Source organism: Pongo pygmaeus, chromosome 16 (assembly GCF_028885625.2).
Source record: "Pongo pygmaeus isolate AG05252 chromosome 16, NHGRI_mPonPyg2-v2.0_pri, whole genome shotgun sequence".
In the NCBI taxonomy this organism is placed as follows: domain Eukaryota; kingdom Metazoa; phylum Chordata; class Mammalia; order Primates; family Hominidae; genus Pongo; species Pongo pygmaeus.
In genome coordinates, this window is record NC_072389.2 from 88,327,500 (window position 1) to 88,340,978 (window position 13,479).

General features: G+C 39.0%; 1 protein-coding gene across 2 annotated transcripts in view; it reads left to right on the top strand.

Annotated features, from left to right (window-relative positions):
• Positions 1–13,479, top strand: part of LOC129013883 (ubiquitin-conjugating enzyme E2 Q2-like) — a 57,475-nt gene that overhangs the window by 10,080 nt on the left and 33,916 nt on the right. Inside the window, exons 2-3 of one of the 2 annotated variants that reach the window (XM_054450597.2) lie at positions 290–333; positions 4,893–4,986. In XM_054450597.2, the coding sequence (XP_054306572.2) occupies positions 332–333; positions 4,893–4,986 (96 nt within the window). In that variant the 5' untranslated portion in view covers positions 290–331. The remainder of the gene's footprint in view (positions 1–289; positions 334–4,892; positions 4,987–13,479) is intronic. The other variant, XR_010123992.1, reaches the window with a different exon arrangement.

A 13,479-nucleotide genomic window follows, 5' to 3' on the forward strand; every position in this document is an offset into this window, starting at 1 on the left:
AAATATCCTGTTGGTTGTTGAAACTTCTGTGACAGTGAAGCCTTTTTTGTCTTTATTTTTCAATCGAAAGATCTTTCTTCCCCGCTTGAAAAGATTGAGTCTGGGGTCAATCCCTGACCCTGCTTCCTTCCTAAATCTCTTAGTGTATAGTATACAGCTGGGCATATAGTAATCTCGGGGATGGGTTTGTACTCACAGAGCTATGCTTGACACCTAGGACTTTAGATGGCTTATATATTTTTGATGACAACTTTTAATTTTATTCTCATTTATTCCATTTCTGTTTCAGTGTCCTGGGTCATGAAACTTAATCCACAACAAGCTCCCTTATATGTGAGTAAATCATGCGATTTCTTTTCATTTGTATTTATTTGTTCTGTTTACTTGTTATAATAAGCCACACTCTCACATGATTCTCAAGGAAAATTTTAAGCATATATGCATGAATATATTGGTGTAAGACACTTCAGAAATTGAGTTTGATTTAGTAAATACTAAATGGCTAATCTGTGCATGGAACTGAAAACAAATAATACCTGTAAGACTTGAGAGTTAATTTAGTCAGGACGATAGTATGCACGTATGAAACAAATTGTCCCGCCAAACAGTACTGTAGCTTCTTATTTTTACCTGCAGTGCATTCCTGTAAAAGTAGTGTGGAGATCCTCCTACTGCCACTGTGATTTACCTCATGTTGCCACTAGGTGGCACTATGTCATTGGCAAGAATGCTGTTTTCTTTAGGACTCTGGGTGAAAGCTGATATATCATCTCCCTAAAGTGAGGGACTTTGAAGATAACAACTGATAAATGATTGAATCAAGGCTGGAAAAGGTAGGCTGTAGGCGACTATTCTTTATTATTGTAAGAGTGAATTAATTGAATTTGTGTGGTGAAAAGTGCCTGTTTGATGAGAAGCCAGCTTAGGGTTGTGGATGGTTAGAGCTATGAGAGGCCAGTAGATGCTGGGTTGCTATGCTCTGGAGAGGGTGAGAAAATATATTTGTAATAGGACTTGATTCTAGCCTTGAAGAATATGGATCATTTATTTGGACAAAACGTCCCCAGAATTAGTTGAAGACAAAAGGCAAATGGTCAGGAATGGGAGGCAGTGAACATAGTGTTGGATGAATAGTGGGGGGATGGTGAGTGGAAACTCTGGCCCACCCAAGTTTGTGGCAGGTAATAATGTGAGATAAGCCTGAAAAGGTGGATAAAGCTCAATTGTGAAGGAAGACAAAGGTGTGAGGATTTTGTTTTGTGACCACCAAGGAGCCATTGATGGTGTTTATTTTAAGGATGCTTTTCCTTTTATGCATTTATACATAAATACATAAATGTACTTAACCATTCTGTATTAATAATAGTCATTTACCTTTCCCACATAAAATGTTCACGTAACTTCTGCATAGCTGATTTTTATGTTAAATGTAACATGTAAATAAATATGTGTGTTTTTAGAAGATGTCTTATGTGCTCATTTTCTTTCTAGATTACTTGGAGATAATTTATGTTTACCAGTGGTTTTGCATGTGAACTGAGTACCTTGGGTTATTTATTATTATTATTATTTTTTTTAGAAAACGGGTCTCGCGCTGTCATCCTTGTTGGAGTGCGGTGGAGCGATCATAGCTCGCTGCAGCCTTGACGTTCTGGGCTCAAGCAGTCCTGCTTCAGCCTCCCGAGTAACTGGGAGTACAGGCGCATGCCACCATGCCGAGCTAAATTCTCCCTTTTAAAGTGTGTGATTCTTTGGTTTTTCGTGTGTATATAGTTTTGTAATTGCCATTGTCTGACCAGAACATTTTCATCACCCTCCAAAAAAAGTGCCATATCCATTAGCAGTCACTCACCATTCTCTGCTCCTCTCAGCCTGTGGCAACCACTTATATGCTTCCTGTCTTTATTGATATACCTATTCTGGAAAGTTCGTATATATATATATATATATGATTATGATATATATATGATTATATATGATATATATATAAAAGTTCGTGTATATATAAAATCATGCAATACATGGCCTTTTGTGACTGGCTTCTTTAATTTAGCATAATGTTTTCAAGATTCACTCATGTTAGAACATCGATCAGTACCTTGTTCTTTTTATTAATGAATGACAGTCCAATGACTGGATACATCACATTTTACTTATCCATTCACCAGTTGATGGGCAATTGAGTTGTTTCCACTTTTGGTCTATTATGCATAATGCTGCTGTGAACAGCAAGTTCTGGTGAAGACATATGTTTTCATTTCTCTTGAGTATATACCTAAGAGTAGAATTGCTTGGGTGTATGATAGCTGTGTTTAACATTTTGAGAAATTGGAAAACTGTTTTCCACAGTGGCTGCACCGTTTTACATTCCTACCAGCAATGTATAAGGACTTCAGTGTTTCCATGTGCTTGCTAACACACGTTATCTGACTTTCTGATCTATAGCCACCCTAATGGGCGTGAAGTGATACCTCATTGTGGTTTTGATTGCATTTCCCAAATGGCAAATGATTTTGAGCATCTTTTTATGTGCTTATTGGCCGTTTTTCTGTATCTTTGGAGAAATGCCTATTCACATCCTTTGCCCATTTTTAAATTGGGTTGTCTTATTGAATTGTAAGGGTTCTTTGTATATTCTGACTACAGATCCTTTATCAGATAGATGATTTGCAAAAATTATCTCTCATTCCGTGGGTTGTCATTTCACTTTCTTGATGGTATCCTTTCAAGCAAAATTTTCAGTTTTAATAATGTTCTGTTGTTGATTTTTTTTTTTGGCATCATATCTAAGAACAATTCTTTGCCTAACCCAAAGTCACAGAGATTTACTCCTATGTTTTCATCTAGGAATTTTATAGGTTAACTCTTACATTTAGGTATGTAATGTGAGAGTTCATTTTTGTGTATTTTGTAAGGGAAGAGTCCAACTTTTTTCTTTTGCATGTGGATCTCTAGTTGTTCCAGAAGCATTTGTTGAAAAGACTATTCTTTCCCCAATTGAGTTGTCTTGGGCATCCTTGTTGAAATTGATCATAAATGTGAGGGGTTTTTTCTGGACTCTGAATTTGATTCCTTTCATTTAGGTTGTCTTTGATTTCTTTCAACAGTGTTTTGTAGTGTTCATTGTATAAACTTGGTACTTTCTTGAGATTTGTTGCTTATGACCTACTCATCTGACAAAGGGCTAATATCCAGAATCTACAATGAACTCCAACAAATTTACAAGAAAAAAACAAACAACCCCATCAAAAAGTGGGCGAAGGACATGAACAGACACTTCTCAAAAGAAGACATTTATGCAGCCAAAAAAGACATGAAAAAATGCTCACCATCACTGGCCATCAGAGAAATGCAAATCAAAACCACAATGAGATACCATCTCACACCAGTTAGAATGGCAATCATTAAAAAGTCAGGAAACAACAGGTGCTGGAGAGGATGTGGAGAAATAGGAACACTTTTACACTGTTGGTGGGACTGTAAACTAGTTCAACCATTGTGGAAGTCAGTGTGGCGATTCCTCAGGGATCTAGAACTAGAAATACCATTTGACCCAGCCATCCCATTACTGGGTATATACCCAAAGGACTATAAATCATGCTGCTATAAAGACACATGCACACGTATGTTTATTGCGGCATTATTCACAATAGCAAAGACTTGGAACCAACCCAAATGTCCAACAATGATAGACTGGATTAAGAAAATGTGGCACATATACACCATGGAATACTATGCAGCCATAAAAATGATGAGTTCATGTCCTTTGTAGGGACATGGATGAAATTGGAAATCATCATTCTCAGTAAACTATCGCAAGAACAAAAAAACAAACACCACATATTCTCACTCATAGGTGGGAATTGAACAGTGAGAACACATGGACACAGGAAGGGGAACATCACACTCTGGGGACCGTTGTGGGGTGGGGGGAGGGGGGAGGGATAGCATTGGGAGATATACCTAATGCTAGATGACGAGTTAGTGGGTGCGGCGCACCAGCATGGCACATGTATACATATGTAACTAACCTGCACATTGCGCACATGTACCCTAAAACCTAAAGTATAATAATAATAATAATAAATAAATAAATAAAAAAGAAATTTGTTGCTTATGATTTTATTCATTTTGATGCGATTGTTAATTTTGTTATCTTAATTGTTCAGTTTTTGATTGTTCATTGATTATATATAGAAATACTATTGATTTTTGCATACTGGTCTCTGAAACTGTAGCCTTGTTTCAGAGGTCAATTATAGACAATAATCTGGCTTGTCTGGCAACAGCTCTTAAGTGGATGCCTTAGGATTTTCTATGTACAGGATGAAGTAATTGGAGATCGTTTTCTTCCTTTCCTATCTGGATGCCTTTTATCTCTTTTTCTTGTCTAATCGCCCTGAGAAGCATCTCTGGTACAACATTGAATAGAAGTGGTGAGCGCAAACATCTTTGTCTTGCTACTGATCTTAAAGAGAAAGCATCCAAGCTTTCACCATTAAGTATGATGTTGTTAGGTGTAGATTTTTCACAGGAACCTTTTGTTAGATGAGGACGTTCCCTTCTATTCCTAGTTTCACTATTTTTATGATGAAAACATGTTGGATTTTGTCATGTTGAGATGGCCATGTGGGTTTTTTTCCTTTCATTAATGTGATATATTACATTGACTGAATTAAATAGTTACTATTTATTTAAAGAGATGGGGCCTTGCTCTGTCACCCAGGCTGGAGTGCAGTGACATGATCATAGCTCACAGCATCGTGGAACTCCTGGGATCAAGGGATCATCCCACCTCAGCCTCCTGAGTAGCTAGGACTACAGGTGTGCACCACCATGCCTGACTATTCATTTATGTATTTATTGGGACAATGTCTTGCTCTGTCACCCAGGCTGGAGTGCAGTGGCATGACCATGACTCATTGTAGCTGCAATCAGGCTCAAATGATCTTCCCACCTCAGCCTCCTGAGTGGTTGGAACCACAGGTATGTGCACCCATGCCCAGCTATTTTTTTTTATTTTTTGTAGAGACGAGATCTGACTATGCTGCCCAGGCTGGGCTCAAGTGATCCTTCCACCTTTGCCTCCCAAAGTGCTGGGATTACAGTGCGAGCCATCTGCCCAGCCTGTTTTTATTTTTAGAGATAAGGTCTTGCTGTGTTGCCTGGCTACCTTGGTTGAATTTTTAATGTTAAGCCAAGCTGGCATTCCTGAGATGAGTATCATTTGATAATGCTGCACAATCTTTTTTTATATGTTGTTGGATGTGTTTTGAAAGTATTTTGAGGACTTTTATGTCTATACATAGAGATATGTTCTATAGTTTTCTTGTGATGTCTTTGTCTGGTTTTGGTTATTAAAGGTTTTTGATTAGGGAACTGTTGTAAACAAGTAGTTGTGTTATGCAGAAGGATGGCTCCCCCAAATTTATTCACTTTTTAATCCCTAGAACCTATGAATATTTACCTTACATGGCAAAAGGAACTTTTCATACTTGATTAAGTTAAGGATCTTAAGATGAGAGGTTATTCTGAAATATCTGAGTGTCCCAGTGTAATTACAGGGGTTCTCATGAGTGAGAGGGAGTATCAGGAGAGTCAGTGGTCAGAGATTTGAAGATGCTGCACTGCTGGCTTAGAACGTGGAGGAAGGAGCCCATGAGCCTCAGAATGCAACTCTAGAAGCTGGAAATAGCAACAGAACACTTTCTCCACGTAGGGACTCTAGAAGGAGCACAGCCCTGCTGGCACGTTGATTTTTAAACAAGTGAAAGTCATTTTGGACTTCTGACTTCCAGAAATGATAATATGATAATAAATTTGTGTTGTTTTAAGCCACTGACTTTGTGATAACTTGTTGTTAACAGCAATAGGAAATAATAGAGTAGTAGTTTGGGGAAATTAGTGATAAAGGATAATTGGGAAGGAGAGGAGAAATGCAGTTAGATCAGTTTGAGTTCTCTGTATTTTTCACTGTGTGTGTTTTGTAACATTTTAGTTTTTCCTAAAACCAAAGGATTGATTGACCTTCAAAAGGCAGCTACTTTTTGATGTTAGTCTGTAACCTGTTATCAAATCAATATTTTCCCCAAATAGGGTTGACAAGAAGCATTCTAAATAATCTCCTAATAAGTTGTTTTGACTTCGGATATTGAAATTGCAGGCCCATCTCCCACCCATCTCTGTTTTCTCACCTTTTTTGTATGTTTTATAATAAGTCTTACATTGAAGTGTATGTGTCTGTCTGTCCCTCCCTCCTTCCCCCACCCCCGCCCTCTCCTTCCACACTCTGTGTGTGTGTGTGTGTGTGTGTGTAATTACAAAGAAGTTGTAAAGGCCTTTTAAAGTAGTTATGATGTGATTTCCCCTCCTTTTAAAAAATAAAATATGTTAAGCCTAAGTATTAACATCTTAGAGGGCAGGTAGGTGGAGACTTTGACTTTCTACTTTATCTATCTTTGAATCACTTAAATGTTTACAGTGAGGATGTTATTTGTATGATACATAGTATTTTTGATGAAAACATTTTGAAGACTGAAAAGAATGTCCTGTCTTTTGAAAATAAGCCCATCTTTGTGCTAATTAACACTGGAGGCCAGCCAAGGCTTTATAATAAAATATTGCATTGAAAACACCTATGAAAGTAGCTAGTTGAAGAATATAATTTGCTTTGAAACGTAGCTTGAAATGGAAATATATTTCTAATAATGAAAGGTGTTGCTTTAGTAATAAATGAAAATAAAATATCCCATTATTATCCCTTCATAGAAGACAAATACAACCCTAAATGACATTTTAATTAACCAGTGATTTTCCTCTAAAGCTAAGATTTGTTTTTTTAGGACGTAGGTAGGATTGGCAAATAGTGTACAGAAATCTGGACATCCTTTGAAGATATTGTTGGGGTGGGATGGGGGCATAGAGTACTGTTTTATTGTGTTCATTTTTATTAAAGAAACTGTGAATTTAGACCAAGCGGTGATTTCAGAGTGGAAGATGGAACAGGATGTTTAGTGGGTTTTGTATGCTATTTTCGTAAAAGGCTTTGGTGCAGAATCTTTCATAAAATGAAATCTTTTTTCAGCATGTCTGTTATTTACTTTTAGAATTCACAGCAAGGGTTCTTGTTTGAAGAACTACAAACCTTTATTGACTCCAGATTTGACTCAGCTCTTTTATATTTTCCTTTTCTTTCTCACTGATAAGGGAAGGTACTTTATAGAGTAGATTTGTCATTAAAAAAGAAAAAAGACTACATTTACCTGGTCAGAAGTTCTTTTGGGTTTAAAGAAAAAAATTGCAGCCCAGGTTGCAACCAATGGTCTGACAGTTGTAATATGTTACATCTTTCTTTTTTTTGTTTTGTTTTGAGACAGAGTCTCACTCTTTTGTCCAGGCTGAAGTGCAGTGGCACAATCACAGCTTAGTGTAGCCTTGACCTCCCAGGCTCAAGTGATCCTTCTACCTCAGCCTCACAAGTAGCACTCACCATCATGGTGGCTAATTTTTTTTTTTTTTTTTTTTTTGGAGAGACGGTGTCTCCCTATGTTTCCCAGGCTGGTCTCGAACTCCTGGGCTAAATGATCCTTCTGCCTCCACTTCACAAAGTGTTGGGATTACAGGTGTGAGCCACCATGCCTGGCCTCAGCAAAAGTTGAACTATGTACTGTAGCCAGCCTCAACAATGATAAACTTTTGGCTAATCTTATTTCATTTTTACTCCACTTTGGATTATTTTGAAGCAGATTCCAGACAGATCACTTCATCTCTAAATATTTCTGTTTGTATCTCTTGAAGGTAAAGACTCTTAACCATGGGTGAGAGTTTTGAACAAATCAACATGGCTTGTTCATGTCGATACCGTTTGCTCAGAGGGGAAAGATTAAGGGAAAAATGGGATTGGATTTCAAATGCCAGGACCTGTCTACTGGGTTTGTGATTTGTTATTCTCTAAAGTTGTAGCTGTTAAAGCAAAGAAAGGAGTGAGTTTGGCCTGTTCATTAACTTTTCCTCTTTAGGCAGTTCAAATGTTTATTGAGTTCTTCTACAAGCCAGGCCCTACCTTCTTCATGCTTACCAAGAAGCATTTTTATGCGGTTTCTCTAATGTGTGGGTGAACGGTACCTCACTGAGTTGTTTTTCACACACGTGCATGCTAGTTCCTGAAGAGTCCTGTCCAGGTGCTCTGCCCGCTTTTCCTTTCAGGCTTCTGTATCAGCTGCTGTTTCCCTATAGAATGTGCCCTGACCTCCATCCCTTAACCCTACCCAATTTGCCTTTACATGTCTGACCATCCATGAAGGCTCTTCTGGGTCATATTCAGTCCATGTTGCTATTTCTCCTTCCTCCCCTCTTTAGTCCTTACTATTTTTGCTTTGGTCCTGTTTTCTTATGCTGTATTCTGTAAGCCTGTTTAATTTTTTTATGGTGGCAGGGGAAAATATTTTATAATTATGCTTTGTGCTTTTAATCTTCCACTCAATAAATGCTTGGTAAATGTTTGTTTTATTGAGTATATGACACTATTCTAGCTATATTGTGCTTGAACAAAAAATTTAACTGCCTCATAAGTTAACTGCCAAGAATTTGTCAAAAGTGCAGAGATAACATCAAGAACTTGTCATGGATAGTACAAAAAGGTCTCTAAGGGCTTGATGGAAGTCTGTAAATTGACTTCCTGTGAAAGAGAGTGTAAGAAGTGAAAAAAAGCAAAACAGTAGATGTTTTACTCTGTTTGCCGAGGGACTTGTGCTATTTTTTTTCCTGTTTTATAAATTTGTCCTAATCTTAAATAATGAAGGGAAAAGAGCACTCTTTTTCAACCTCAAGGAATCCTTTTTATATTTATTTTCTGTGAAGCCGTGTTATGAAAGATTCTTATACAAACTTAAGTATAGTTTTTCCAACTTCAGTAACAGACCTGATTGCCATCTAGTTACTGGTTCCTATCACACCAAAATGCAAAGCAGCTTGTTCTAATAACTTGTGCAGGCTTATTGGGAGCTAGTATATGGCTTTGAGTCCTTTTGAAGTATTTAACATAATTTGGCAATTCCATTACTCCTTTTATGGACTTCTTGGCATCTGTGAACTCTTGGTAGGGAATCACTGTTTCAGAATGAAAAATGTCTTCCAGGAAGTAAATTAGCCGGTAAACAAATGAAACTTCATTTTTTATATGACTTGTAGAGCATAAATTTTTACTCTTTCTGCATAAGTGGCTGCTTTTAGCGAGATTGTTAGAAACAAGTGAATGGTGCTGTGAGGAAGAACCAGCACTCAGGCAAAAAAGTTTTCTCAGCAAGACAATTTGCTTCTGCAAGTATGCTGCTTGCATTAGTCATGATTGCAAGAGCACACACCAAATGGGGTGGAGCAGGGGTTCTTATCCCTAATGCAGTCCCTATATCTGTGTCATTCCAACATGGGCTGGGGTAGGACTGCACAATCTTTGCTGGCCCAGTTGGCTATTGTGAATATTTTCTCTAATAAGGAAGGGAGGGAGAATGTGAGTTACAGGTTGGGACTGGTGGGAAGAGTTGTTTACAAGGCAGGTTACTAAGCAGGTAACTAAGCTGGTAAGTAGGGTCGAGAAGGTACAGGGAAATTGTTCTTAGGAACAAAGAACAGGGAAGTTGAACAAGTTAAACCTTTGAAGAGGAACTTACTGTACCTAACAATTCCCCCCTCTTAATTTTTATAATTCTTCCTCTTCAAACTTTTTTTAGCATGTCTTTGCTTTGCTGTTCTGCTTGGTTTTCTAGAAGGAAAAGCTTATCTGAATAGGGTGGAGGAGAGCTAAGAGAGGTTTTGGTAAGTTTTGTCTCTATGAGTCTTTGCAGTAGTCCACGAATGTATGGTATGATACAGCATCCAACAAGAATAAGCACATCTATAACAATTGCAAGAGAAGTAAATATTGAGGACATTAATCCTTTCCATTTTCCAGACCATTTCTCCATTAAACTTGTAAAGGGATCAGTTATTCCAGAATTGCTTGCTAACTCATTGGATAAGGAGGTTAGGCCCTGCAAAGCTTTTGTTACTGTTCTGTCAGGGGCTGTGTTATTAGGAATAAAAGTACGTCATTGGACTCCAATCATGATACAGACACCACCTTTTTGTGCTAGCATCATATCTAGGGCTATCCTATTTTCCCAGACTATTTGGTTAGTGGGACCTAATTGGTCGGCTATTCCCTTAATGGCATCTCTTGTGTAGTTAACAAACCTTTGTTGGTTGTAATAAATGTAGTTTATCCAATCTACATTTTTGTTTACAGTTGACCACCAAAACAGCACAGATTCAAATCCTGCGGCTGTTTGATTTCGGGCCTTAAATTTATCTGGTACCCCTCGTGGAACTCCAATAGCATCTATATAAATGTGGGAGTCAAAGGACCCATGAAGGGCACTTCTTCTCTTATGATTTTCTCTTCTATTACGTTAATGGAATGCTAGGGTGAAAGGGATGGCCAGTTGGACTAGAGCACAAGTACCGCTCCAGTTACTTGGCAGAGTGTCCAGTAAGGGTCCACCACAATACCACCATACATATGCTCAAGGATGAACAAGGGCAGACTGACTGGTAAGCTCTTGGGAGAGTTTAAGTTCACCACATCCCTTTAGGTCTCCATGAAATGCCAAGTTTTCCCCTTGTTGTGAGAGACCCGAGGTAAAATTGGTGTCAGTAGCTGGAGGCTGGATGGCCCTCAGGGGCTGACCGTCAGGGTGTTGGACTTTAGGGAATAGCAGAGAGAGCTTGGCAGGATTCATTACCCCAGGCTGTGGGGTCTTGGAGAAGAGCTACCATACAGCTCATGCCCAGTTGGCTGGAAGACCATCCGAGTGGAAAGGGGACAGCCTGGGCCTCTGGCCTGCCATGCGCACAAGCGTAACAATTGTTTTTGTTTAGAGTGTGGACAGAATATTTAATCCCTTCTAACCAAGCATTCGCATCTTGGTACCCTGTCTCAATTGCTATGGTTTGTTTCAAATTTTTAACTTCTACAATGGCTACCTTGATTTTATCCTTGGTTGAAGGAAGAACAGTGGTTTCATTGGGAGAGAGTGTAGAAGGAGGTGGAGGAGGTGAGAAAGTAATGAAACGCATTTCAAAGGATTCTATAAGATGTGTCCCTGCTATTTTGGCTCCCATGCCGTATAAGCAACTTAAAGTAGGTTTAGGGTTGGCAGAAGTGGGGATAAGAATAGAAATTTGCACTGGATTACATTGGTTATACTGGCAGTCGGGGGGCGGGGGATGTTTCCTTTAACAAAGCAAATATGGTTTTAGGGACTTACAACTGCCTGTTGACAAGGTCCAGCCCTGATGTTCAGTTGTCCACATAATATCATTCCAGCTGTGGCAGGCCTGTTTCCCTACATTTCGTAAGGAACAAGAGTTGTAATGGGGGAGTCTTTTGTCTGAAAGGGACAGAGATACTTCTCTGAGGCTGAGAGTTGCTTATGACTTTGGAGATCTCCACAGGGTATAACAAGGCAAGCATCAAAGGTAATAGTTTGGGGTGAGCTCGACCTAGTTACATGAATAACGAGAGGACTAGCAATAGAAGGGGAAAAGAAATACAGCATAAGAGGATCAAACCTGTTTTAGCTTTAACTTGGTTGGAGTTGGCCCTGAAATAGCTGTCCATGATTGTGGAGTGGGTAGTGCTCTTTTGACTCAGGTATGATGAGTCCATTCTTTTTCGGTGGTGTGGACGGCTGTCTCAGTCATTAGAAACACTAGATAAGGTCCCTCCCAGGTGGGCTTGAGCTTCCCTTCTTTCTAACCTTTGATGAGAATGTGGTCTCTCTCTGGGCTGGTGGTGGTGAACTGGAAATTCAAGGGGTGGTGTGTGTGCCAAGAGGCCTTTAGTCCTAAGGAAAGAGAAAGTGGAGGATAGACCAAGTATATAGTTCTTGAGAAACAGATCTTTTGTTTCGAACGAGGAATGTCAGCAGTGGAGTGTAGATAAGGCAACTCATACAGCATTTCATAAGGAGGTAAGCTGACACTTTCCTAGGGGCAGTTCGGAATCTTCACAAGGCCATGGGGAGGCATTTAGTCCATGGCAACCGAGTTTCTAGGACTAATTTGGTTAGGTGGTTTTTCGGAGTCTGATTCATTCTTTCTACTCTTCCTGATGAAGGTGGGTGCCAAGGGTTATGGTAGTCCCATGTTATATCTAGTACTTGGGCTAGTTTCTTAATGACATGTGCAGTGAAATGAGTCCTATTGTCTGAATCAACATTTTCGATTAATCCAAACCTGGGCATAATATTTTCAACTAATGCCTTGACTACATTATTAGCAGTTGCACTTGAAAAGGGAATAGCTTCTACCCAATGAGTAAGGTGATCTATCACTAATAAATATTTTAAGTGACCAATTGGGGGCATTTCGGTGTAATCAATTTGGACACTTTGGAACAGCCTTAATCCTGGATTTCTCCCTCCAACAGGTGGTTTTCTGAGGATCTGCTTATTAGTCTTTTTACATCCTAGGCAACTATCTGTAACTTGTCTTGCCAAAATATAAATTCCTATAGATCTGTAGACCCCGAGGACTGCATCACACATAGCTTGAGGTCCCTAATGAGTCCCTTGATGCAGATGAGAGAGAATTTCCCTCATGAGGGGTTTGGATAACATTTCTCTTTGGTCTGGTGACACCCATTTCCCTTCTAAATTTTCTTTGGCTCCTATTTTTATTAATTTTTCCTTTTCAGTAGGAGAAAAGATGGGGACTGCAGTCGGGGGAGGAAGGCAAGGGGCTAAGTGAAAAACAGGCATTTTCAGAGGAAACGGCAGTGTGTGTGGCTATTTGATCTGCTAGGTTATTCCTTCCGCTTTGAAAAGAAATACTTTTCTGATGTCCTGGAACATGGACAATAGCTATTCTGGCAGCTGCAGGTTATCTAATACTTGGATGATTAATTCTTTGTGGCCCAGGTCTTGGCCTTTGCTATTAATAAGACCTTGTTCAGTCCAAATTTTTCCAAAGGTGTGAGCTACCCCAAAGGTGCACTTGGAATCAGTATAAATAGTCCCTTCTTGGTTTTGCAAGTGCTTTAAGGCTTGATTTAATGCAAACAATTCACATGTTTGGGTAGACCAATTATTCGGCAGTCTTCCTGACTCTACTTCTTCAAGTGCCTCCCCATCTACTACTGAGTACCTATTATGCCTTTTTCCTTCAATTACTTGGGAAGAGCCATCTATAAATAAGTCCTGCCCCGTTGTGTAAGGGGTCTCTCTTAAATCAGGCCTAACTTTTGTATGATAATTAAATCTAAACACTCATGCTCAGGTCTCTTTAGATTTAGATCTCCAGTCAGGAAACCTCTGGGTTAAGTGAATTATCAGTGGTTAGTGTTAAATCATCTCTTTCTAACAGGATAGCTTTATACTTTAAAATTCTCAAGTCAGTAAGCCACCTTCCTGCCTTTTAATTTAAGATGGCTCTAACCTGATG